Here is a 26,327-nt window from a genome sequence, read left to right on the forward strand (position 1 = left end):
GATTTCATTACACTGGCATGATTACTTGAATTATTGGCTTCATGGATTGAACTCAGTCTCAAGGCCCCCCACCTCCCTGGAGGTCAGGCAAATATGATGTTACTCAAAGCTCCAATTCTCTATAATCACATCATGATTCTTTCTGGCATGATCGGCCTCCCTATTATGTTGTCACCTTAGCAAAATCTCAGGTATGGTCCAAGGGCCCACCAAGGAAAACAGAAACACTGCTATTACTTGCAAATTCTAAGAGTTTAGAAATTGCTTTCCCGGAACCCAGGGCAAAGACCAGAATAATTCTCTTTTATGCAATACTGAGTTACATGTAACAACTAAAATTGATTAGCTATCACTTTCTATGGAGATAGAAGAAAATAATTAGTACATCAGACATTTAGCAACGTTTAGTAGATACCTCTTTTTAAAGCAAGGTGTATGCACTTTCTTAGACCTATTAGCACTTATATTCACCCAGCCTAGATACTTGTGATATATTAGAGGGTTTATAAAATTTAAACATTTAAATAATATTTATATTTTTTAGTTTCATAAAGACTTTCTTATAAATAAAATGTTTTATTACTTCTAATCACTCATACATATATTAGCTCAGTTGCATCTTATACCATGAAGTACTATACTAATATAGACAAATATTCAATTTTCATAGTACAAAGTTATTTTTAAAAACCTCAATATTTATATGTTGATAGAATGAACACCATATTCTTTTAATTTTTGGAATATGTCATTAATATAATCTTAATTTTCTGATCTTTTAAAAGTTTACTACAAGATACATCCATCATCTGAATAATATAAGTAATGTCACTATCCTGAACTGAAAGCAAATTTTTTAGCCTCTTAAGGTGTACCCTAACTCATTTGTCTTTCATTTAGCTGCAAATAGGAAAAACATCTCCATTTTTTTTTCTCCCCACCCCTTCCACTTTGAAATTCATTACAAACAGTGCTCATGAAATCCCATTTGCTAGAACATTACTGGATATAGAAGATGGGAATTAGTGGTGTCAGCTCAGATCCCAGAGTAGAATCTTACATACGGATGCTCAGTAATACATGCTGAGTTGCTGACTGGCAGACAGCTTTTTAAAAATACTGCTGTTAAACACACACATTTATTCTTGGTCTCTTCATCAGTTAGTATGTCTTACTAGTGAAATAGTAGTAATAATGCAAGTTTATTGAGGATTTTTTATATGGCAGGCACTGTTTTAAGTGCTATACAAATGTAATTATTTTAGTCTTCACAGTATTTCTACAAGGTTGATCCAGCCATCGTCATCCCCATGATTAACAGGATAACCTAAGAACCAAACAGTCATTCAGGATTACACAGCCATCAGAGAAAGACCTGAGATTTGAACCCACACTCTGGACCACTGTCCATACTCTCTGAAGTGTGCTGGAATACACTATTTAATAGTCACGCAATCTTCTGCTTTTCTCCAGGTATTCTTAAAGGAAGATTAAGATGGACAAAGAATATAATCTCCTATCAGTTAACATAATAAACACAAAAGGGATGTCATGGTAGCTGGTATGGGACTTTGCAGGAGCGAGCTATTCTTCTTGTCCCTGCTAAGAAGCAGAAGGAATTGTTCATTGACCTGCTTTCTTTTCTCTCCTCTCAGGGTTAAAGGCACTGGAGACAGACAGGACCCAGAGTTTTAGAATGCATATGCCGCTTCCAAGCCTTGTGCCTGGAGATTCTCACTGCCCAGAGCCTCCCTTGTGGAGAGGCCAGGACAGCTTCCAGCAAATACTCTACTGTAAAGAGCTAATCCTCCTTTTGAGTTTTGTGATTGAATTTCCAAATATCCCTGGTGTGAGTTCTAGAACTTGTGGTTTTATCAAGTTCTGAGAGTTTGTCACTGTTTACAATGGTGAAATTGAAAAGCGAGCCTCTTAACACAGCTGCGTTTGTTGGGTGCTGCAGTGATATCCATGTAATAGCATATAATAAGATACAGCACTCTTGCTGTAGGATGCAATTTAAGATATCAGGGCTGCCTTTGCAAGGCAGCAAACCTCAATCTCAGCAACCTTGTCCTGTCTAGCCCATGTCTCCTTTCTCTCTTAATTACATTCCAGGCAGCCCAGATTCCCCTGTATGCATATCATGCCCTGAAAATAGCAAAGCCTCTGCAATTAACAGCCCTCCAGACTTTGTAATACTAACCTGTTCTGGAGACACAGCTCAGTTTTCCAATCTGGTTTCTGACAGATATAAAGCCAAAAATCAATTTTTTCAAGATAAGGCACTTTTTGCTGTTGCTAAGTGATAGGGAAATCTGAAGCGATTCACTGAATATTAAAGGAAGATTAAGTTAACAACATTCATGCTTCTATCAACTGGAAATTATCCTGCCTTGCACAGTATTTTGGCTAAAACTATATTGTAAAATTTTATAAGAAAGGGAATAAAATATAGGGTGGTGAGAAAAAAATACTAGCAGCGCAACGGAGATGGAAGGTAAACAGACTTCGAGTATCTGAAACTTGTGAGGCAATATGTAGGCATTTTTCTTTTCCTTAAACTCATTGAGATTAGTATCTGTGTAATACTTTAAATATTTCTAAAATTTTATTAATTTTTTTTCAAGTTATCATTCAATTACTTGAATTCGATTTGAATGCTTAATAATGCCTGGCATGGTTAATATTCAAGTTTATTTCTGCACTGAGATTCAGCAATTGTTAAAAGTTTGCCACTATAGATAGCTAGATAGATGATAGGTGGACAGATAGATAGATATAATAATTTGGCCTCTTTTCACTAAGACATTTAATAATCTGTTGTAATTAGTTTCCACTGTGGCTCCTTGATAGTTTGCAATCCTGAGACTTAACATATAATCGAACAACAGACCATTAGTTAGAAGAAGGTCACACTCAACATATAACTGTCAAATGGTTCTTGTTTATTGTGAAATAATGCCATGCATATAAATATGCATATTTAAACTTGTACGTACCCTTTAAAAACGAATGACAAGACATTAGCCTTGTTCTTATCACCCTAATAGAATTTTAATATTGGCAGGAACTTACGGTTCCTTGTGGGCCCCAGCTAAACAGCCACCCCTCGTCGCTTCATTACACGTAACCCTTTTCTGAAATTTTGTGTTTTTAATTCCCTAGCATTTCTTTAAAGCTTTCCTCTATATATTTATCACATAAAGTATTTTGTTTAGAATTCCTGCTGCTGAACATTGTTACATGGAATCATACTACATGTATTCCCCAGTAATTTGCTTTTTCTGTTGTGTTGTAATTTTGAGATTCATCTCTGTCCACATGCACAGCTGTAATTTGTTTTCACTACAGTATACTATTGTATCATGTGAATGTACCAGAATTTATTTATTCAGTCTACCATTGATGGACATTAGGCAAGTTTTTGTTCCTTTTAATATGAATAGTGTTATCAAGAACATTCTTGTCCATATCCTGTGTACATGTGCAGGAGTCACTTGCAGGTACATAACTAGGAGCGTCTAAAGTTCTAGAAAGCTGTAGTCATTTTCCTCAACAGTAGGGATTATCGTCATTAAGGAATATGACTAACTCCTTGAACTCCTTTGACTGGTCCAGAATTGGGTCTGACTTTTTGGTGGTATGCCCCAGAATAAATAAACAAATATATATTATATTATTTATAATTATATATTTGTATTATTTTATATTTGAATATTAATATATTTAAAATATAAATGTAAAAATGTATATAATATATATTAAATATATATTTAAAACATTTTTACATAATATATATTATATAAAAATAAATATATATGTTTTAAAATGTATTTATATATATTTTTTAAGCTTCAAGACGCACAGGGCACCGTACAACAAACTCCAGCTCCAGAGGTGAGTGGAGATGGTCCAAGACTGGTTAAACTTTCACCCGTCTTGGCAAGACAATCATTTCAGCTGGGAATCTGCATACTGGCTCATACCATGGCAATTTTCATTGAGTCAGCTCAGTGCCCATACTGGTGACTCACTCATATGTTGTTTGAATGCTTTTTTGACCTACTCTAGCTTGATACTTTTTTACTCCACTTGGACAACACAAATAACTCTGTATTCTTATAAATATGATCACATATTGAAACGTACATAGGCCTAGGATTTAGAAGCACTCGCCTTTAGCGGGGTTGGCCATTTACACATTAGAGAGTTGTTATAGTCAGAGATATATGAAAAGCATTGGGCCCTTTGCCTAACACTTGATAAGCATTCAGTAAATTATAGCCTTTGTTGATATTCTTTTTGTTATTTGTCATTACTCAGAACTCAGAAATTCAGATATATTGAAATTCCCTTCTCAAATAATAGACTTTTTTTTGCCTGATTGAATTCAGAAAATTTTACCTTTACCCTCATTACTTGTTTCAAATCTTATCTCAACTTCTAGTCTCCTTCTCTGAGTTATTCTCATAATGTTCCCATACATATTTTTAATTTAAATGTTTAACTTCTTTTATTCTCTTCTTAAACATAACATGCCCCAGTCTAAACTTTCAGTTCTTACCCTCCTCCATCCCCACTGTTCCCCCATTATCCTCCTCTCTAGTTTTAATAGCATCACCATCAACCGAGTTACCTTGGGCTATGACTCAGAACCCTCTTCCACTCCTCTCTTTACCTTAGTCCATCAGCGACTCCTGGAGACCCTGCTTCCAAACCCTGTCACGCCTCTGAACACTCCTAACCTTCTGCAGTGTCACCTCCCCCATCTAAGCTGGTGTCAGCTCTCACCTGGATTGCTCCTGCCATCCCTCACTGCTCCCTGCTTCTACTCTTCCTCTCATTGTATGGTCTCATTGTATGGTCAGATCTGATCACCCCACTGACTGAATCCTCCAGACTTCCCAGTTCCAAATACCAAAAATGCCAAATGCCTTGCAGTGGCCTTCAGAGGAGATCAGACCTTTATCTGCATGTCTTACCTCAGTTCGCTTCACTCACTGTGGCCCAGTCACTCCTAACCACTTTCTATTTTCCTCCCTTCAGTATCCCGAGCTCACTGCCATCTCTGACCCTTTGCACTAATTTCCTATCTTCCTAGAACTCTCTTCCCACAATTGAGTGTGATGTTTGTTTTTCATAGTTCAAACAGCTCAAAGGTCACTTCCTGAGACAGGCTTTCCCTAACTCCTAGAACTAACCATCCCTGTTTCTCTTAAGCCTGTTACATTGTTTTCCTCATAACTGTACTATCTAAAGTTAAACTTTAACATTTCTTGACATGTTTTTTTAAATCTCATCCTACTACAATATAAACTGCAGCACAGTAGGCAGCAGAGTGTCTGTCTGCTTCATTGCTGTGCTCTCAACATCTATATTAGTGCCTCGTACATAATAGGTGCTCAGTAAGTACTTTTTGAATTAATGAAGGGACAAATGTAACTGGAGGTTAAAAAAAATTACAGAATTCCTTACCTGTGTCACTGAGTAGTAATACTATTTATTATGTATATATTTTAAAGGCATTAACATTTTTTATTTTTCAGGATTGATTGGAATTCTTCAAAATGTCAGGTAGGTTTTTGTGAATAAATTTGAATATGCTTTATTTTCAAATGTGAATTTTGTGATTATTTTCCCTAAAGGGGGACTTTATTTCATTTTGATTTTTTTTTAACATTTGGCGAATATGTGTGTGTTTGCGTGTATATACATATGTATGTATATATTTATTATTTATGTATATAGACATTCCTATCATTGTCAGAAAAAGATTAAAAAGGGACTTACAGTGGGGCACATATCTACTGAATAATCTTTGAAGTTTGTGGGGAAAATTAGGTAATAAAAAAAGCAAGATGAGGAAAGCAGTTCTGCAAAGAGAGGTTGTAGTAATAAAGAGCCTGTGGCAAGGTCCTGCCTTGGTAGAGGAGGGTGAAAGTAGGCCTTGTATTTTCCAGTAACTTACATAAAGAGAGAAAAACCACATTTATGGGATTTTTGTTTGCTAGGAGATAAAAGTCAACTGGTTGTTTGGGAAACTCAGCTGTTTTTTGTAGTAAGCCCAGAGAGAAATTAGTCTCTAATCTCATTAAGAAGACAAGGTACAACATCATGAAACTGACTTCAGTACCTCCCTTGCAGCAATTACTGTGACCTAGGTTGCTTTTAGAAAGAATACAGTGAAAATGTGAGTCACTGGAGATGTAGACTAAACTATGGCTAATTCAGTTGTGTGTGACACCACTGTTTATTAAACCATTATGTGTTTATGGTGTTATATTGTGAATCTTTTTAGACAGCACTTTCCAAAAATAATTAGGAAAAAAATCAACTTCACTCTATAAATGCTTGTGTTCTCCGTATTATGTAATGGGAAAAATAATTTTTGCTATTATGCCAGGAATTTGTAGATAGCAGTTAGCATCGGGGCAGTTGAACCACTAGTATGAAAGCTCATTGCTTTGATCACAAGCACAATGTAATTGTCTAGTTCTATTTTTAAATCTATGTTAAGTTTGAAAATTCATGAAATTCATGAAATTTATTAATAGATAGTGTCCAATATATGATTCTTTCTTTAAGAAATATAGGAGTGTATTTTCCAGTTCATTATATTTCCTGGTGCATTCCAATAAGAAAGAAAAAATAATACATTTTGTCATTATATTATTGTTTCCTTTGTAAGTCATGTTCCCTCTCTTCCCCTGAAGATGTGGTACCCACAGCCGCTGAACAGCCTGCAGGTGAAATGGAAAATCAAACAAAACAACCAGATCCAAGGCCTGATGCTCCTCCTGAATACAATTCTAATTTTTTACCAGGTGGGTTAAATATTCATAAAAGATACTCTCCTTTCCTAAAAACCATACTAATGATTAAAATTGCTTTTTAAGTTATCAAATTAATTGACTGATTTAATAAGTAAATAAATATTGGATGCCGATAGGGTGCCACATAGTTTACTATATGTCAGTTAGAATATATTCCTGTAGCCATAGGATTTACAGGCTTTTAGATGGAAATTGTGCAAATATTGATGACATTCTCTCCATTCTGTATGGAGACATGAAGAGAGTGTTGTAAGGACACAGAAGACAGTATTTGACATTGCCAGGGATTTGAGGAAAGCCCTGACTAAGGAGGTCAAGTTTTGCTGTCATGATAAAAATTTCACAAGCAAAGGAAAGGGGGAAAGGACTATCCTTAGCAGAAAGAATCATATGTCCATAAGTACAGGGTCGTGAAAATCTGGTATGAGGCATGCATGAGACACATGGCAGATGTGCAGAGAAATGGAAGTTGAATGGCCGTGGGTGCTGATTAAGGAGCTTGTCTTTCTGGCAAATATTTTTGTATGTCTGAGTGCACTACTGGTGATGTCTTGGGAAAATGAATACTTATACAGTGCTAGTGTGAATTTGAGATATTATGATTGTTAGAAAACAATTTGGCCAAGTTTAAAATTTTAAAAATTAAAAATTCCCTGACTTTTGGCCAAGGAAATAGTTTCAGTTAGTATTGTCTTTTAACACATTTTATGACTTACATAATGATGTAGACACTGTAGTAATATTTCTTTAAAATATATATTTAAGTGTATATTTAGAAGTAGAAACCATTGCGTTATGCTCTGAAGGGGGAAAAGAAACCCTGATATGTACAAGATAATGGCAAAAGTTGTTTTTTTTTTTTTTTTTTTTTGAGACGGAGTTTCGGTCTTGTTGCCCAGGCTAGAGTGCAATAGTGCGATCTCGGCTCACCACAACCTCCACCTCCCAGGTTCAAGTGATTCTCCTGCATCAGCCTTCGGAATAGCTGGGATCACAGGCATGCGCCACCACGCCCGGCTAATTTTTGTTTTTTATTTTTTATTTTATTTTATTTTATTTTTCAGCAGAGACAGGGTTTTTCCATGTTGGTCAGGCTGGTCTTGAAGTCCCGACCTCAGGTGATCCACCTGCCTCAGCCTCCCAAAGTGCTGGGATTACAGGTGTGAGCCACCATGCCTGGCCAAAGGTTTTTTTTGGCTCTAGGCACATGATCCATGCAGGTCAGGTGGCTTCTGCACCTACAGTGTTTTCTGAAAGCATCAGGATTTCCTTTTTTCTCTTTTCCTAATGTGTATGTGTGTTATGAGGATAAAATGCATTATAACATACTGCATTAATAGCGTACCTTTCCTAAATCTAAGGTATTAAAAATTAAATTATTAAATTATAATCATGCTTTATCTGTAGTTTCTCTATATGTCACTTCAGTGACTTCCAACATGATATACAAGATCTATCTTATATTTACCAATTACTCTATATCCAAAAACCTAGACCCTACTAGAACAGAAACTTCACCATTTCTGAGAAAAACCTTGGTTATACATCATGTTCTGATAAAGCATATGTCTGTTCTTCTTTATATCAATAATTCAGCAAGAGAGTAGGCTACATCCTTCAAATTAAATGACAAGATAAGTTGTAAAAATATTATAGTGCAGACCACACAACTAATGAATTTTCAGTTATAAAATATAGCAAAATTTCGCTTTGATCGCCACCTGGTGGCTGGACTGTAAACTTACGAAGACTGACAAAAATTGTCACGAGTCAAATTAAGAATCTTGAAATCTGTACTTGAATTATGTAGTGTTAATGAATTTATCCAAATTTCTTCACGTAATTTCAATTTGCATTATAGTGTTGGATATGTGTTCCCACAGAAAATACTTTTATCCACTATTCTTATTTAAGAGAATAGTTAATAAAGAAACCTTTGTTATATTTAGTATATTTAAAGAGAAAATGGCATGATTTCATGATGTTCAAAATAACTAAGAAAATTCCAATCCTATCAGGCAGTGTTTCTTACAACAGCATCGGTAGGACAACGCTTCATAACAGAGGTCTTTGTTTACGTAAGTCTGAGGTGCTACAGTTACACAAAGTTAAACATGTTTTGTTTTGTTTTGCTTTGTTTTCCTGCAGAAGCAATCAGAACTCTTATGAAAACTTCAAAGCTTAGAAGAAAGTATAATATACCAATTTCCCACATATAATTTGATCATATGTTTTCCTTCTTTTATCTCTGGATAACACATACTTATAACAAAAATCGTTCAATTACATAAATATGTATTTAATTTTAAAATAAATATAAATTTAATTTAAAAAATATAATCTCTATACGAATAGCCTCAAAATCTAAATGGCAATTTTTTTCTGATTTATTGATCTTCAAGTTTTATAGCATGAGGTGCTTTTATATTAAAAGTACATGGTGAATTAATCATTAACTCATTGAAGTGATATAATGATTAATATTCTTAAGATAATTCATATGATTTTCAGTTACATTGTTATTTTTAATAATAGTTAAAAAAAGAAGGTGTGGATATCTGATTTCTAGTCCAATTTGGGTACTCTTAAATACAATTCTTAAAGGAATTAAAGTATATTCTTCATGACAAACTTAAATACATACTTTCCTTCACTTTTTTCCAAATACATTATACTTTTTTTCTCACTTAACTCTCATTTGACATTGCTTCCTGTTACCATTATTTTCCCTTAAGTCTGCCTACTCTCAGTTTTTGTCAAAAACTGTGTCCCTACTCTTGAAAACTGCTGTTCTCAGAATTATTTGGTCTACTCCCCTGGTTTTCCCTGCCCTTCCCCATCTCCTCCTCTCTCCTCTCCCAGTCACCCTTCCTTTTACACACTCTTCTAAGTGATCTTGTTAATACTGAAGGTTTCCTTTTCCTTCATCACTTATGAAATACATATCCACAGATTATATCAATCTGATAGTCTCTAAACTTGCACTTCCAACCACCTATAGACTGCTTCTCGTGAAAGACCATTGAATCTCAAACTCAACGATCACCAGCCCAACTTTGTTATCTTGCTTCTAAACTCTATTTTCTTTCTCCATTCTTTCCATACACTAGAGGCCTGTAGCATCCCAAGCCAGAAACTTGAGAATCTTTTCTCATATCCAGTCCACTTCAAAGTCAATGTTGTATCTTAAATGTCAATTACCATTTCTCCACTCTCTGCTCCTTTCACCAAAATCAGCCTTCCTTGCCTTCTAGCCAGACCCTTGCAAGTACTTCCTGCCTAATCTGACCTCATATATAAAGAATTCTAAATGTAAAACGAATCACTTTACCTTCCACTTGATTGGCATAAAGTTCAAGGTCTTTCATAATCTTCACTCCATCCTGTCTTTCTAGCCTTGTCTGCTAAATCTCCACACACAGCAGTTTGTCCTGCAGTAGTGAGCCTCCTCTATGCACCTGCTTGTTCTTGTCCATTTGCCTGTAAAACCTTTCCCCATCATGGAGACGCTGGCTAGGTCTAGTGTGTTGGCACCTATATCGTAGTATACCTTCTCTGCGTAGGTTAGGTACTCCTCCTGTCTAATCCCTTAACACACTATGCATCTACCTACGATTATGTCAATTACTTGCTTCGTGACAACTATTCACCTTTCCTTACACGTCTTTGTAGCCTCCCCAGAACTTGCTGCCCTTGGAGACAGGCATGCATTTGTATGTCTTTCTGTCTTATATTTCTAGCAGCAAGCATAGAAGCTGGTCCTTGAAATGGGCTTGAAGAATATTTCATAGATAAAAGAATCTTGGATTTATCTCGTGGCCTTGTTTTCAGATAGTATTAGGAGAATTTCATGATTCATGACTATTATGAGTGGCATTTTTATGAGTAACCAAAATGTCTTAGACTTCATCACCTTCAAAGGCGACTGGCTTTCGCAGTATTGGTTGACCCCAGACTACTGCATTGCCCCATGATGTCCCATGGAGGTGAAAGGGTGGAACTTAAGGGCTTAAAAATAGCTGCTAGCTAGAGATGCCAATCCAGTGTATAGGCCCAAAGCCCTCCATAGAATCACGCCTAGGGTGCTCTTCTTCCTTGCCTCTGATCTATGGGGAGTATTAGCATGATGTATTTAAGGACATTTCTGCAGTCAGAATGCTGGAATTCTAATTCTACTCCTGATACGTCAGCTAATGACTTTCACCAAGTTACTTAACCTCCTTATGCCTCAGTTTTCTTCTCTATAAATTAAGGATAATAATAGTATCTACTATATAGGGTTGATGTAAAGATTACAAGATTTAGTACTTGTAATGTTGTTAGAGTAAGGGCTGGAATATGATGAGAGCTCAATAAGTTTTAGTTATTATCTTTCTTTCTTTTTTTTTTCTTTAATCAACATAGCTTTCTCTAACAGGACTTTCTTCCAGATCTGGGTGGTATCCAGGACCCAGTTATTTGGGGGCTCTGAGAGAGACCATAATCTCCACCTTATCACATTTAAGTGAATTTTTCATTATGCAAGAGTGACCTTTTCAAAAACTGGCTGCCTATGGGACTGTCTACATTTTTGTTTGTTGTTTGTTTGTTTTTGAAACAGAATGTTACTCTGTTGCCCAGGCTGGAGTACAGTGGTGCAATCTCGGCTCACTGTAACCTCCGCCTCCCAGGTTCTAAATGATTCTCCTGCATCAGCCTTCAGAATAGCTGGGATTACAGGCATGCACCACCACGCCCGGATAATTTTGTATTTTCAGTAGCGATGGGGTTTCACCATGTTGGCCAAGCTGGTCTCAAACGCCTGACCTCAGGTGATCCACTCGCCTCGGCCTCCTAAAATGTTGGGATTACAGGCGTGAGCCACGGCGCCCAGCCAGGACTGTCTACATTTTTCAGGAGATGTCAATCCCTTCCCTACAAAGCTATGTGGCATTGCTCTTTGATTACAAAAGACAGAAAATTCACTAGTCCTATAGACCTACAGTTCCCAAAACTGAGTTTACTTAGGGAAACATAACACCATTTGTGGAGCTTTAACAACACAGCCCAAATTGGGCTTCTACTGTTCTAGCCTTGTTCATTTTTGCACACTTATCTGGACATGAGGTGAATCTCAGCTTCTAACATCTTTCAGCTGTCATCTGGACTGAAAATCCAACAATTTTTGGGCAGATACACAAAAAAATACGTATACATGCATATACACACATTACAAGGAAAAGCAGTAATTTTCAGAAGGAAACTACAGTTTAACCTATATTTAGGTAAAAATTATTTTTGTCTTCAAGGTGGAAATCTACAGAGACAAATCGTCAACCATAGTAAAAACAAGAATTTATATGATTATACATTGCAGTGCTGCAACGTTGATTCCATCTTTTTCATTTCAGAATAGAATCTTTGCTGTCGTTATATTAGTTAAATAAAAGGATCTTTAAATCATTGGCTTTCAAATATTCTTGATGATAATCTAATATAACACATAGTGAACAATGCATACGTATATATTCAATATATTTATATATAAGTAACACGAGTTTCACCAGACAATACTGAATATAAAGTGAGTATATAGTATACTAATAATACAGTTTCATATTTTCTATTTTATTCTTCTCTAGTTGACTATATTTTCAAAAATTAATATTTGAATTATTAAATTGATTTTAATACTCTATGAATATATCTTCAGTTTGTAAAATGCTGTATCAAAACAGTTTCTCAAACTTAGTAGTTGATAAGAATTGAGGAAATATCAGACAAAATATACTTTGAGAAAAAAATTATTACTAGAGATGATGGTCATTTTATAATAATAAAAATGTCAGTCATCAAGAAGACAGAACAAGTATATTCATATATACACATAAAAACAATGCTCCAAAATATATGAAGTAAAACTGGTAGAATTGAAGGGTGAAATAGATAATACAATAAATAATAGTTGGAGACTGTTATACCCCACTTACAATAATAGATAGAACAGCTAAGCAGAACATCAAAAAGGACACAGAAGATCTGAACAACACTATAAACCAAACTGGGCACAACAGACAATCTACAACAGACACTCTAGACATAATAGCATAATAGAACACTCTACCCAACAACAGCATAATACACATTCTTCTTGAAACATATGGCATTCTACTGTATTGTGGTTAGGTCGTGAAACAAGTCTCAACAAATTTAAAACAATTAAAATGATGTAGAGTATATTCTTCTACCCTAGTGGTAGAAGAATACTTTTAAATGACAGTAGGGGCAAAAAAAAAAAATCACACACAGGGAAATTAGAACGTACTTTGAGATGAATGAAAACAAAACACAGTATACCAAAACATATGAGATATAGCTGAAGAAGTGCTTAGAGGAAAATTTATAGCTATAAATACGTCCATTAAAAAAAAGGAAGATATCAAATCAGTAATCAAACTTTCCACCTTAAGGAATAACCAAGCCAAGAGGTAGGAAATAATAAAGATGAGAGCAGAAATAAATGAAATAGAAAAAAGAACAATAAACAAAATCAACAAAACCAAAAATTTGTTCGAGAGCATCAACAAAATTAAGAAACCTTAAGTCAAACTAACCAAAAATAAAAATAAAACACCTCAAATTACTAAAATCAGGAATGAAAGTGAGGCTTTTACCATAGAGAAATTGAAAATTATCTTAAGGGAATAATATGAACAATTGTATGTACAATTTATTGTATGCCAATAGGAAACCTAGACGAATGGACAAGTTCCTAGAAAGATACAAACAATTGAAATTGACTCAAGAAGAAACAGAAACTTTAACAGACTTATATAACAAGTAAAGAGATTAAATTAGTCATTTAAAACTTTTCCACAAAATAAAGCTAAGCCCCAAATGGCTTCAATAGTGAATTTTGGCCGGGTGCGGTGGCTCATGCCTGTAATCTCAGTACTTGGGGAATCCGAGGCAGGTGGATCACCTGAGGTCAGGAATTTGAGACCAGCCTGACCAACATGGCGAAATCCCATCTCTACTAAAAATACAAAAATTAGCCGACAGGTGCCTGTAATCCCAGCTACATGGGAAGCTGAGACAGGAGAATGGCTTGATCCCAGGATGCAGAAGTTGCAGTAAGCAAAGATCACACCACTGTACTCCAGCCTGGGTGACAGTTGAGACTACATCACAAAAAAAAAAAAAAAAAAAGGAAATTTTACTAAATGCTGCATGAAGGATTTTTTTATTATTATTATTATTATACTTTAAGTTTTAGGGTACATGGCACAATGTGCAGGTTTGCTACATATGTATCCATGTGCCATGTTGGTGTGCTGCACCCATTAACTCGTCATTTAGCATTAGGTATATCTCCTAATGCTGTCCCTCCCCCCTCCCCCAACCCCACAACAGTCCCCGGAGTGTGATATTCCCCTTCCTGTGTCCATGTGTTCTCGTTGTTCAATTCCCACCTATGAGTGAGAACATGTGGTGTTTGCTTTTTTGTCCTTGCCATAGTTTACTAAGAATGATGGTTTCCAGTTTCATCTATGTCCCTACAAAGGACATGAACTCATCATTTTTTATGGCTGCATAGTATTCCATGGTGTATATGTGCCACATTTTCTTAATCCAGTCTATCGTTGTTGGATATTTGGGTTGGTTCCAACTCTTTGCTATTGTGAATAGTGCCGCAATAAACATACATGTGCATGTGTCTTTATAGCAGCATGATTTATAGTCCTTTGGGTATATACCCAGTAATGGGATGGCTGGGTCAAATGGTATTTCTAGTTCTAGATCCCCGAGGAATCGCCACACTGACTTCCACAATGGTTGAACTAGTTTACAGTCCCACCAACAGTGTAAAAGTGTTCCTATTTCTCCACATCCTCTCCAGCACCTGTTGTTTTCTGACTTTTTAATGATGGCCATTCTAACTGGTGTGAGATGGTATCTCATTGTGGTTTTGATTTGCATTTCTCTGATGGCCAGTGATGATGAGCATCTTTTCATGTGTTTTTTGGCTGCATAAATGTCTTCTTTTGAGAAATGTCTGTTCATGTCCTTCGCCCACTTTTTGATGGGGTTGTTTGTTTTTTTCTTGTAAATTTGTTTGAGTTCCTTGTAGATTCTGGATAGTAGCTCTTTGTCAGATGAGTAGGTTGCGAAAATTTTCTCCCATTTTGGAGGTTGCCTGTTCACCCTGATGGTAGTTTCTTTTGCTGTGCAGAAGCTCTTTAGTTTAATTAGATCCCATTTGTCAATTTTGGCTTTTGTTGCCATTGCTTTTGGTGTTTTAGACATGAAGTCCTTGCCCATGCCTATGTCCTGAATGGTATTGCCTAGGTTTTCTTCTAGGGTTTTTATGGTTTTAGGTCTAACATGTAAGTCTTTAATCCATCTTGAATTAATTTTTGTATAAGGTGTAAGGAAGGGATCCAGTTTCAGCTTTCTACATATGGCTAGCCAGTTTTCCCAGCACCATTTATTCAATAGGGAATCCTTATCCCATTGCTTGTTTTTGTCAGGTTTGTCAAAGATCAGATAGTTGTAGATATGCGGCATTATTTCTGAGGGCTCTGTTCTGTTCCATTGATCTATGTCTCTGTTTTGGTACCAGTACCATGCTGGTTTGGTTACTGTAGCCTTGTAGTATAGTTTGATGTCAGGTAGCGTGATGTCTCCAGCTTTGTTCTTTTGGCTTAGGATTGACTTGGTGATGTGGGCTCTTTTTTGGTTCCATATGAACTTTAAAGTAGTTTTTTCCAATTCTGTGAAGACAGTCATAGGTAGCTTGATGGGATTGGCATTGAATCTATAAATTACCTTGGGCAGTATGGCCATTTTCACAATATTGATTCTTCCAACCCATGAGCATGGAATGTTCTTCCATTTGTTTGTATCCTCTTTTATTTCATTGAGCAGTGGTTTGTAGTTCTCCTTGAAGAGGTCCTTCACGTCCCTTGTAAGTTGGATTCCTAGGTATTTTATTCTCTTTGAAGCAATTGTGAATGGGAGTTCACTCATGATTTGGCTCTCTGTTTGTCTGTTATTGGTGTACAAGAATGCTTGTGATTTTTGAACATTGATTTTGTATCCTGAGACTTTGCTGAAGTTGCTGATCAGCTTAAGGAGATTTTGGGCTGAGACAATGGGGCTTTCTAGATATACAATCATGTCATCTGCAAACAGGGACAATTTGACTTCCTCTTTTCCTAATTGAATACCCTTTATTTCCTTCTCCTGCCTGATTGCCCTGGCCAGAACTTCCAACACTATGTTGAATAGGAGTGGTGAGAGAGGGCATCCCTGTCTTGTGCCAGTTATCAAAGGGAATGCTTCCAGTTTTTGCCCATTCAGTATGATATTGGCTGTGGGTTTGTCATAGATAGCTCTTATTATTTTGAGATACGTCGCGTCAATACCTAATTTATTGAGAGTTTTTACCATGAAGGGCTGTTGAATTTTGTCAAAGGCCTTTTCTGCATCTATTGAGATAATCATGTGGTTTTTGTCTTTGGTTCTGTTTATATGCTGGATTACATTTATTGATTTGCTTATGTTGAACCAGTCTTGCATCCCAGGGATGAAGCCCACTTGATCATGGTGGATAAGCTTTTTGATATGCTGCTGGATTCGGTTTGCCAGTATTTTACTGAGGATTTTTGCATCAATGTTCATCAAGGATATTGGTCTGAAATTCTCTTTTTTGGTTATGTCTCTGCCAGGCTTTGGTATCAGGACGATGCTGGCCTCATAAAATGAGTTAGGGAGGATTCCCTCTTTTTCTGTTGATTGGAATAGTTTCAGAAGGAATGGTACCAGTTCCTCCTTGTACCTCTGGTAGAATTCGGCTGTGAATCCATCAGGTCCTGGACTCTTTTTGGTTGATAAGCTATTGATTATTGCCACAATTTCAGGGCCTGTTATTGGTCTATTCAGAGATTCAACTTCTTCCTGGTTTAGTCTTGGGAGGGTGTATGTCTTGAGGAATTTATCCATTTCTTCTAGATTTTCTAGTTTCTTTGCGTAGAGGTGTTTGTAGTATTGTCTGATGGTAGTTTGTATTTCTGTGGGATCAGTGGTGATATCCCCTTTTTCATTTTTTATTGCATCTATTTGATTCTTCTCTCTTTTCTTCTTTATTAGTCTTGCTAGCAGTCTATCAATTTTGTTGATCTTCTCAAAAAACCAGCTCCTGGATTCATTAATTTTTTGAAGGGTTTTTTGTGTCTCTGTTTCTTTCAGTTCTGCTCTGATTTTAGTTATTTCTTGCCTTCTGCTAGCTTTTGAATGTGTTTGCTCTTGCTTTTCTAGTTCTTTTAATTGTGATGTTAGGGTGTCAATTTTGGATCTTTCCTGCTTTCTCTAGTGGGCATTTAGTGCTATAAATTTCCCTCTACACACTGCTTTGAATGTGTCCCAGAGATTCTGGTATGTTGTGTCTTCGTTCTCATTGGTTTCAAAAAAAATCTTTATTTCTGCCTTCATTTCATTAGGTACCCAGTAGTCATTCAGGAGCAGGTTGTTCAGTTTCCATGTAGTTGAGCGGTTTTGAGTGAGTTTCTTAATCCTGGGTTGTAGTTTGATTGCACTGTGGTCTGAGAGACAGTTTGTTATAATTTCTGTTCTTTTACATTTGCTGAGGAGAGCTTTACTTCCAACTATGTGGTCAGTTTTGGAATAGGTGTGGTGTGGTACTGAAAAAAATGTATATTCTGTTGATTTGGGGTGGAGAGTTCTGTAGATGTCTATTAGGTCCGCTTGGTGCAGAGCTGAGTTCAATTCCTGGGTATCCTTGTTAACTTTCTGTCTCGTTGATCTGTCTAATGTTGACAGTGGGGTGTTAAAATCTCCCATTATTATTGTGTGGGAATCTAAGTCTCTTTGTAGGTCACTCAGGACTTGCTTTATGAATCTGGGTGCTCCTGTATTGGGTGCATATATATTTAGGATAGTTAGCTCTTCTTGTTGAATTGATCCCTTTACCATTATGTAATGGCCTTCTTTGTCTCTTTTGATCTTTGTTGGTTTAAAGTCTATTTTAACAGAGACTAGGATTGCAACCCCTGCCTTTTTTTGTTTTCCATTTGCTTGGTAGATCTTCCTCCATCCCTTTATTTTAAGTCTATGTGTGTCTCTGCACGTGAGATGGGTTTCCTGAATACAGCACACTGATGGGTCTTGACTCCTTATCCAATTTGCCAGTCTGTGTCTTTCAATTGGAGCATTTATCCCATTTACATTTAAAGTTAATATTGTTAGTGTGAATCTGATCCTGTCATTATGATGTTAGCTGGTTATTTTGCTCGTTAGTTGATGCAGTTTCTTCCTAGCCTCGATGGTCTTTACAATTTGGCATGTTTTTGCAGTGGCTGGTACCGGTTGTTCCTTTCCATGTTTGGTGCTTCCTTCAGGAGCTCTTTTAGGGCAGGCCTGGTGGTGACAGAATCACTCAGCATTTGCTTGTCTGTAAAGTATTTTATTTCTCCTTCACTTATGCAGCTTAGTTTGGCTGGATATGAAATTCTGGGTTGAAAATTCTTTTCTTTAAGAATGTTGAATATTGGCCCCCACTCTCTTCTGGCTTGTAGAGTTTGTGCCGAGAGATCAGCTGTTAGTCTGATGGGCTTCCCTTTGTGGGTAACCCGACCTTTCTCTCTGGCTGCCCTTAACATTTTTTCCTTCATTTCAACTTTGGTGAATCTGACAATTATGTGTCTTGGAGTTGCTCTTCTCGAGGAGTATCTTTGTGGCCTTCTCTGTATTTCCTGAATCTGAATGTTGGCCTGCCTTGCTAGATTGGGGAAGGTCTCCTGGATAATATCTTGCAGAGTGTTTTCCAAATTGGTTCCATTCTCCCCGTCACTTTCAGGTACACCAATCAGACATAGGTTTGGTCTTTTCACATAGTCCCATATTTCTTGGAGGCTTTGTTCGTTTCTTTTTATTCTTTTTTCTCTAAACTTCCCTTCTCACTTCATTTCATTCATCTTCCATCACTGATACCCTTTCTTCCAGTTGATCGCATCGGCTGCTGAGGCTTCTGTATTCTTCATGTAGTTCTCGAAACTTGGCTTTCAGCTCCATCGGCTCCTTTAAGCACTTCTCTGCATTGGTCATTTTAGTTATACATTTGTCTAATTTTTTTTTCAAAGTTTTTAACTTCTTTGCCATTGGTTTGAATTTCCTCCTGTAGCTCAGAGTAGTTTGATCGTCTGAAGCCTTCTTCTCTCAACTTGTCAAAGTCATTCTCCATCCAGCTTTGTTCCGTTGCTGGTGAGGAACTGCGTTCCTTTGGAGGAGGAGAGGCACTCTGCTTTTTAGAGTTTCCAGTTTTTCTGCTCTGTTTTCTCTCCATCTTTGTAGTTTTTTCTACTTTTGGTCTTTGATGATGGTGATGTACAGATGGGTTTTTGGTGTGGACGCCCTTTCTTTTTGTTAGTTTTCCTTCTACCAGACAGGACCCTCAGCTGCAGGTCTGTTGGAGTTTGCTAGAGGTCCACTCCAGACCCTGTTTGGCTGGGTGTCAGCAGCAGTGGCTGCAGAACAGCGGATTTTTGTGAACCACAAATTCAGCTGTCTGATCGTTCCTCAGGAAGTTTTGTCTCAGAGGAGTACCCGGCCGAGTGAGGTGTCAGTCTGTCCCTACTGGGGGGTGCCTCCCAGTTAGGCTGCTCAGGGGTCAGGGACCCACTTTAGGAGGCAGTCTGCCTGTTCTCAGATCTCCAGCTGCGTGCTGGGAGAACCACTACTCTCTTCAAAGCTGTTAGACAGGGACATTTAAGTCTGCAGAGATTACTTCTGTCTTTTTGTTTGTCTGTGCCCTGCCCCCAGAGGTGGAGCCTACGGAGGCAGGCAGGTCTCCTTGAGCTGTGTTGGGCTCCACCCAGTTCGAGCTTCCTGGCTGCTTTGTTTACCTAAGCAAGCCTGGGCAATGGCAGGTGCCCCTCCCCCAGTCTCGCTGCCGCCTTGCAGTTTGATTTTAGACTGCTGTGCTAGCAATCAGCGAGACTCCGTGGGCGTAGGACCCTCCAAGCCAGGTGCGGGACACAATCTCCTGGTGTGCCGTTTTCCAAGCCCATTGGAAAAGCGCAGTATTAGGGTGGGAGTGACCCGAGTTTCCAGGTGCCGTCTTTCACCCCTTTCTTTGACTAGGAAAGGGAACTCCCTGACCCCTTGCGCTTCCCGAGTGAGACAATGCCTCGCCCTGCTTCGGCTCAGCTCGCGCATGGTGCGCTGCACCGACTGTCCTGCACCCACTGTTTGGCACTCCCTAGTGAGATGAACCTGGTACCTCAGATGGAAATGCAGAAATCACCCGTCTTCTGCGTCGCTCACGCTGGGAGCTGTAGACTGGAGCTGTTCCTATTCCGCCATCTTGGCTCCCTCCTGCATGAAGTTCGTTTTATTACCAGTCACGTACAATGTCTTCCATGGAAATGAAAGAATGGTGAATTCTTCCTAGCTAATTCTAGAGGCCAGTATTACCCAATTGGCAAAATCTAACATAGATATTACAAGAAAAGAAAACTAAAGATCATATCCCTAATAAATATAGAATCAGACTTGCTCAACAAATTACTAGCAAACCAGATTTAGGAACATAAAAAAGGATTAAACACCATGACCAAGTGGGATTTATCCCATGGATGAAAGATTGGTTTATCATATTAAATATCATATTAAAACATATCAATGTATCTACTTTATTAATAGAATATAGTACAAACACCACATGACCACATCAGTAAGCACAGAAATCACACTTGACAAAATACAACATTCTGCATGATAAAAACACTTAAGAAACTAGAAATAGGAGGAACTCCCTGAATCTGATAAACGAGTACCTATGGAAAAACTCACACCAAAAATTATATTTAGGAGTAAAGACTGAAAACGTTCATTTCATCTAAGATCAAGAATGAGACAGGGTATCTTTTTTGCCACTTCTATTCAGCATTGTACTGGAAGTTCTAGCCAGAGCAATTAGTCAAGAAAAGGAAAGAAAATTCATCCAGATTGAAAGAAAGAAACAAAACCATCTCCGTTGGCAGAAGACATGATCCTATATATGTAAAAAGTCTAAGTTGGGTGCAGTGGTATGCTCCTGTACTCCTGTAGTCCCAGTTACTTGGAAGCTAGGGTGGAAGGATCGATTGAGTTCAGGGATTTGAGACTGCAGTGAACTATGATCATACTACTGTACTTCAGCCTGGGTGACAGACTGAGACCCTGTCTAAAAAAAAAACAAAACCCCATATATACCCACAAACAGCACAATAAATAAGTTCAGCAGTGTGTTAGGATATAAGATCATAATACAGAAATCCAAAAGTATTTCTATATATTAACAATGAACAATGTAAAAAGAAATTAAAATTATAATTCCACATACAATAACATTAAAAATAACATACTCAGAAGTAACTTTAATAAAAGGAGTAAAATATATTTCATATTGAAAACTATAAAGCATTGTTGAAGGAAATTAAAGAAGACTACGTAAGTGGAAAGGCATTTTACAGATTTGAAAAGTAAATATTGTTAAATGGAAAAGCTCCTTAAATTGATCTACAGATTCAACACAATTCTTATCACAGTGGAATTTTTTAAATTGACAGGCTATTCCTCAAATACGTATGGAAATGTAAAGGATTCAGAATAGCCTAAACAATCTTGAAAAAAAAAATTGGAGGACTCACAATTCCCAATTTCCAATTTACTATAAAGCTACAGAAGTCAATACCACAGTACTGGCATAAAGATAGACATACAGACCAGTGAGATAGAATTGAGAGTCTAAGAAATAAACCCAAACATCTGTGGCCAACTGATTTTTGACAAGCATGTCAAAATAGTTCAATAGGGAAAGAATATTCTTTTCAACAAAGGATCTGAGACAATATCAACATACAAAAGAATGATTTGAAACTGTGTCTCACCCTAAACACAAAAACTCTAAATGAATCAAAGATCTATGTGTTTGAAAGACCTGTGTCTAAGAGTGAAAACTATAAAACTTTTACAAGATATAGATGTAAGTATTTATGTCCTTGGATTAGGCAGTAGTTTCTTAGATATGTGACACTCTAAAGCACAACCAACCGACAAAAAATAAATTTGACTTCATAACAATTAAAAAGGTTTGCATATCTAAGGACACTATCAAAGAGAAAAGACAACCTACAAAATGAGAGAAAACACTTGCAAACTATCTGGCAAGAGACTTTTATCTTGAATCTATAAAAAACATTTAGAATGCAACAATAAAAAGACAAATGATTCAGTTTTAAAGTAGGCAAAAGATTTAATAGATAGTTCTCCAAAGGAGATATACAAATGGCCAATAAGCACATGAAAAGATGCTGAACATCATTAGTAATCAGAAAAATGCAAGTAAAAATCACAATAAGATACAACTTCATACCCACTAAGATGACTAAAATAAAAACAGACAATAACAAGTATTGGTGGAGGATGTGGAGAAAGTAGAACTCTCATATTTGCAAGTGGACGTAAAATTGTAAAGCCACTTTGGAAAACTGTTTGGCAGTTAATAATGCAGTTACCAAATATTTCAGCTAATTTCACTCTTTGCTAGAGAACTGAAAACATATGTCCACACTAAAACTTGTACATGGAGGATCACAGCAGTGTTATTTATAATGGCCCAGAGTGAAAACAACCTAAATGTCCATTGACTGATTAAAGGACACCTAAAATGTGATATATCCACACAATAGAATACTACTTAGCCATAAAATGGAATTAAGTACTTATATGTGCTACAACATGGATGAACCTTGAAAACATGCTAAGTGTAAAAAAAAAACAGACATAAAGGCCTATTGTATGTTTTCATTTATATGAAAAGTGTAGATTAGGCAAATCCACAGATAGTAGTGGTTTTCAGGGACTACGGGGAAGAGGAGATGGAAATTGCTGCTCATGGGTATGGGTGTTCTTTCTGGTATAATGAAAATTCTGGGTTTAGGTGGCAGTGATGGTTGCACAACTTTGAGAATATACTTAAAACCACTGAATTGTACATTTTAAAAAAGGATCAATGAAATAAAATGTTTTGTTAATCTCAAGTTTTGCCATAGAAGTCCTGATGCAATACATTGGAATGATCCCCAGAATCTGGAATTTTACTAGGAACTCCAGATTATTTTGAAGGAGTTGGTATATTGAGCCACAATTTAAGAAACTGTGTTGAGGTGATTTTTTTCTGTAAATTTAAATATCTGCCTTTGAAAATCTAGTTCCATTTTTAAAAATTGCCTTCATGTCTTGTCACCAAGACTTTAGATTTTACAGTTCAAATCTTAGCTAGTATTCCCTGCTAATAAAAAGTTTTTATTTAATTTAAACTAAAATAGGTCCACAGTTGGACCCCTATATTTGTGAATTCTTCATCCATGGATTCAAAAAAGTGTGAATTAAAAATATTTTAAAAGCACAATTAAAAATGACAAAATCATACAATAAAAATAACATGAAAACAATTTATATTAGCATTTACATTGTATTAGCTATTATAAGTAATCTAGACATCATTTAAAGTATATGGGAGGCTGTGAGTAGGTTACATGCAAGTACTACACCGTTTTATATAAGGGACTTAAGCATTTGTAGGTTTTGGTATTTGAGGGAGTCCTGGAACCAATCCTTTAAGAATATCAAGGGACGACTATACTGAAATCTTAACATAAAATATCTTGACTTACATAATGTATTTTGTTTTCAACCACAGGATGTTATTCCTTAAATTCTCTATTAAAGGAGAAAAACCTTTCTTTATCTGAGCCTGGCCTTCCCGACAGTTCAGAGAACATCAATTATGGGCTGCTTGTGGCTCTACTACTCACAGGATTTCAGTTAGAGCTACAACACCTTAGCAGTAAGTTAGGGTCTGTTGCATATTTCTGGGTAGACAACCAAGATCCAGTTATTTATAAATTTTAATTAATCTTAAAAACTTGGGAAGTGAAACAAAATAAATTAACAAACATAAATAAACAAAAATAAATTAATAATGATCAGTTATTCAAAAAATTCCAGACCTAGATAGATAGGCAGTAATGGCATTCTCATACTTATTGTTGGCAATTCTTTGAATTTAAAAAAATCATAGTGAAATGCAAAGTTACCACTGCTTATCTTAAGAGACCTTGATAAAAAAATTCCTAAAGTCAAACATTAGCTACATTAGCTGTTGTGTACTTATTCATTTTTATGAGTACTCTTTTAAAAAAATATTTTATTTCCATAGGTTTTTAGGGAACAGGTGGTATTTGGTTACATGAGTAAGTTCTTTAGTGGTGATTTGTGAGATTCTGGTGCACCCATTAGCCAAGCAGTATACACTGAACCCAATTTGTAGCCTTTTATCCCTCAACCCCTTCCCATCATTCCCCGAGCCCCCAAAGTCCATTCCATTCTATCATTTCTATGCCTTTGCATCCTCATAGCTTAGCTCCCACTTACATGTGAGAATATACGATGTTTGGTTTTCCATTCCTGAATTACTTTCCTTAGTATAATAGTCTCCAATCGCATCCAGGTTGCTGTGAATGCCATTAATACATTCCTTTTTATGGCTGAGTAGTATTCCATCATATATATATATATATATATATATGATATATATATATCACATTTTTCTTTATCCACTCGTTGATTGATGGGCATTTGGGCTAGTTCCGTATTATAGCAGTGAATTGTGCTGCTATAAACATGCATATGCAAGTATCTTTTTTGACTTCTTTTCCTCTGGATAAATACCCCAGTAGTGGGATTGCTGGATCAAATGGTAGTTCTACTTTTAGTTCTTTAAGGAATCTCCACACTGTTTTCCATAGTGGTTATACTGGTTTACATTCCCACCAGCAGTGTAGAAGTGTTCCCTGTTCACCGCATCCATGTCAACATCTATTATTTGTTGATTTTTTTATTATGGCCATTCTTGCGGGAATAAGATGTTATTACATTGCAGTTTTGATTTACATTTCCCTGATCATTAGTGATGCTCAGTATTTTTTCATATGTTTGTTGCCCATTTGTGTATCTTCGTTTGAGAATTGTCTATTCATGTCCTTAGCCCACTTTTTGATGGGATTGTTTGTATTTTCTTGCTAATTTGTTTGAGTTCCTTGTAGATTCTGGTTATTAGTCCTTTGTCAGAGGTATAGATTGTGAAGATTTTCTCCCACTCTGGGTTGTCTGTTTACTCTGCTGACTGTTCTTTTTGCTGTGCAAAAGCTCTTTAGTTTAATTAAGTCCCACCTATTTATCATTGCTTTTGTTGCATTTGCTTTTGGGTTTTGGTCATGAAGTCTTTGCCTAAGCCAATATCTAGAAGGGTTTTTCTGATATTATATTCTAGAATTTTTATAGTTTCAGGTCTTAGATTTAAGTCCTTGATCCATCTTGTGTTGATTTTTGTGTAAGGTGAGAGATGAGGATCCAGTTTCATTCTCATACATGTGGCTAGCCAATTATCCCAGCACCATTTGTTGAACAGGGTGTCCTTTCCCCACTTTGTGTTTTGTTTGCTTTGTCCAAAGATCAGTTGGCTGTATTTGGGTTTATTTTTGGGTTCCCTATTCTGTTCCATTGGTCTATGTGCCTATTTTTATACCAGTACCATCTTGTTTTGGTGACTGTGTCCTTATAGTATCATTTGAAATCAAGTAATGTGATGCCTCCAGATTTGTTCTTTTCACCTACTTAGTTTTGCTTTGGCTATGCAGGCTCTTTTTTGGTTGCATATGAATTTTAGGATTGTTTTTTGTAGTTCTGTGAAGAATGATGATAGTATTTTGATGGGAATTGCATTGAATATGTAGACTGTGCTCTTAAAGCATGATAAAATGTTGTATCCATTTAAGGAAATCTAGGTTCCTTGACGGACTTATAATGACAAAGATAATTCATCAGATCTCTGATTGAAGGTGGAATGGGGAGAAATGGTAGGGGGATAAGTGCTGTGGGCTGAATGTTTATATGCCCCCCAAATTCAAATATTGAAGCCCCATTTCCCAATGTGATGTTACTTGGAAGTGGGGCCTTTCAGAGAAAATTAAATCAAAAGAGTGGAGCCCCCATGATGGCACTTATGCCCTATAAGAGGAGACATGAGAGGGATTCTCTCTTTCTGTCTCTCTCTCTCCCCCTTCACTCTGAGCATATAGCAAGGAGGTGAACATCTGCACACCAGGAAAGTCTCTCACCAGGTTTGACCATGCTAACATTTGTCTTTGAACTTCCCAGCCTCCAGAACTGTAAGAAAGAAATGCTTGTTGTTTAAGCCACACAGTTTGTGGTATTTTGTTATAGCAGCACAACTACTAAGAAAATAACTTCAAGAAATTGAATCTAAAAGAGGTCAGGGTTGGGGACCAGTCTGAGAACTCGATGATGAAGATAGGTACAAGTGATGGGATCAAGGCAACCTAAAATATTCATTAAAAGCATTCCTTTGAAATAAAGTAAACATTATGT

The 26,327-nt window shown here is 36.7% G+C and overlaps 1 protein-coding gene across 3 annotated transcripts in view; it reads left to right on the forward strand.

The window, feature by feature from the left end:
• PLSCR4 (phospholipid scramblase 4) overlaps positions 1–26,327 on the forward strand; it is a 69,209-nt gene that overhangs the window by 27,976 nt on the left and 14,906 nt on the right. For 2 of the 3 annotated variants that reach the window (XM_003265357.4, XM_003265356.4), the window contains exons 2-3: positions 5,547–5,574; positions 6,714–6,824. In XM_003265357.4, coding sequence (XP_003265405.2) covers positions 5,568–5,574; positions 6,714–6,824 — 118 coding nt within the window. In that variant the 5' untranslated portion in view covers positions 5,547–5,567. Of the gene's footprint in view, positions 1–3,852; positions 3,898–5,546; positions 5,575–6,713; positions 6,825–26,327 lie in introns of all 3 variants that reach the window. The other variant, XM_030816694.1, reaches the window with a different exon arrangement.

The sequence above is a fragment of the Nomascus leucogenys genome, chromosome 8 (assembly GCF_006542625.1).
Source record: "Nomascus leucogenys isolate Asia chromosome 8, Asia_NLE_v1, whole genome shotgun sequence".
NCBI lineage: Eukaryota > Metazoa > Chordata > Mammalia > Primates > Hylobatidae > Nomascus > Nomascus leucogenys.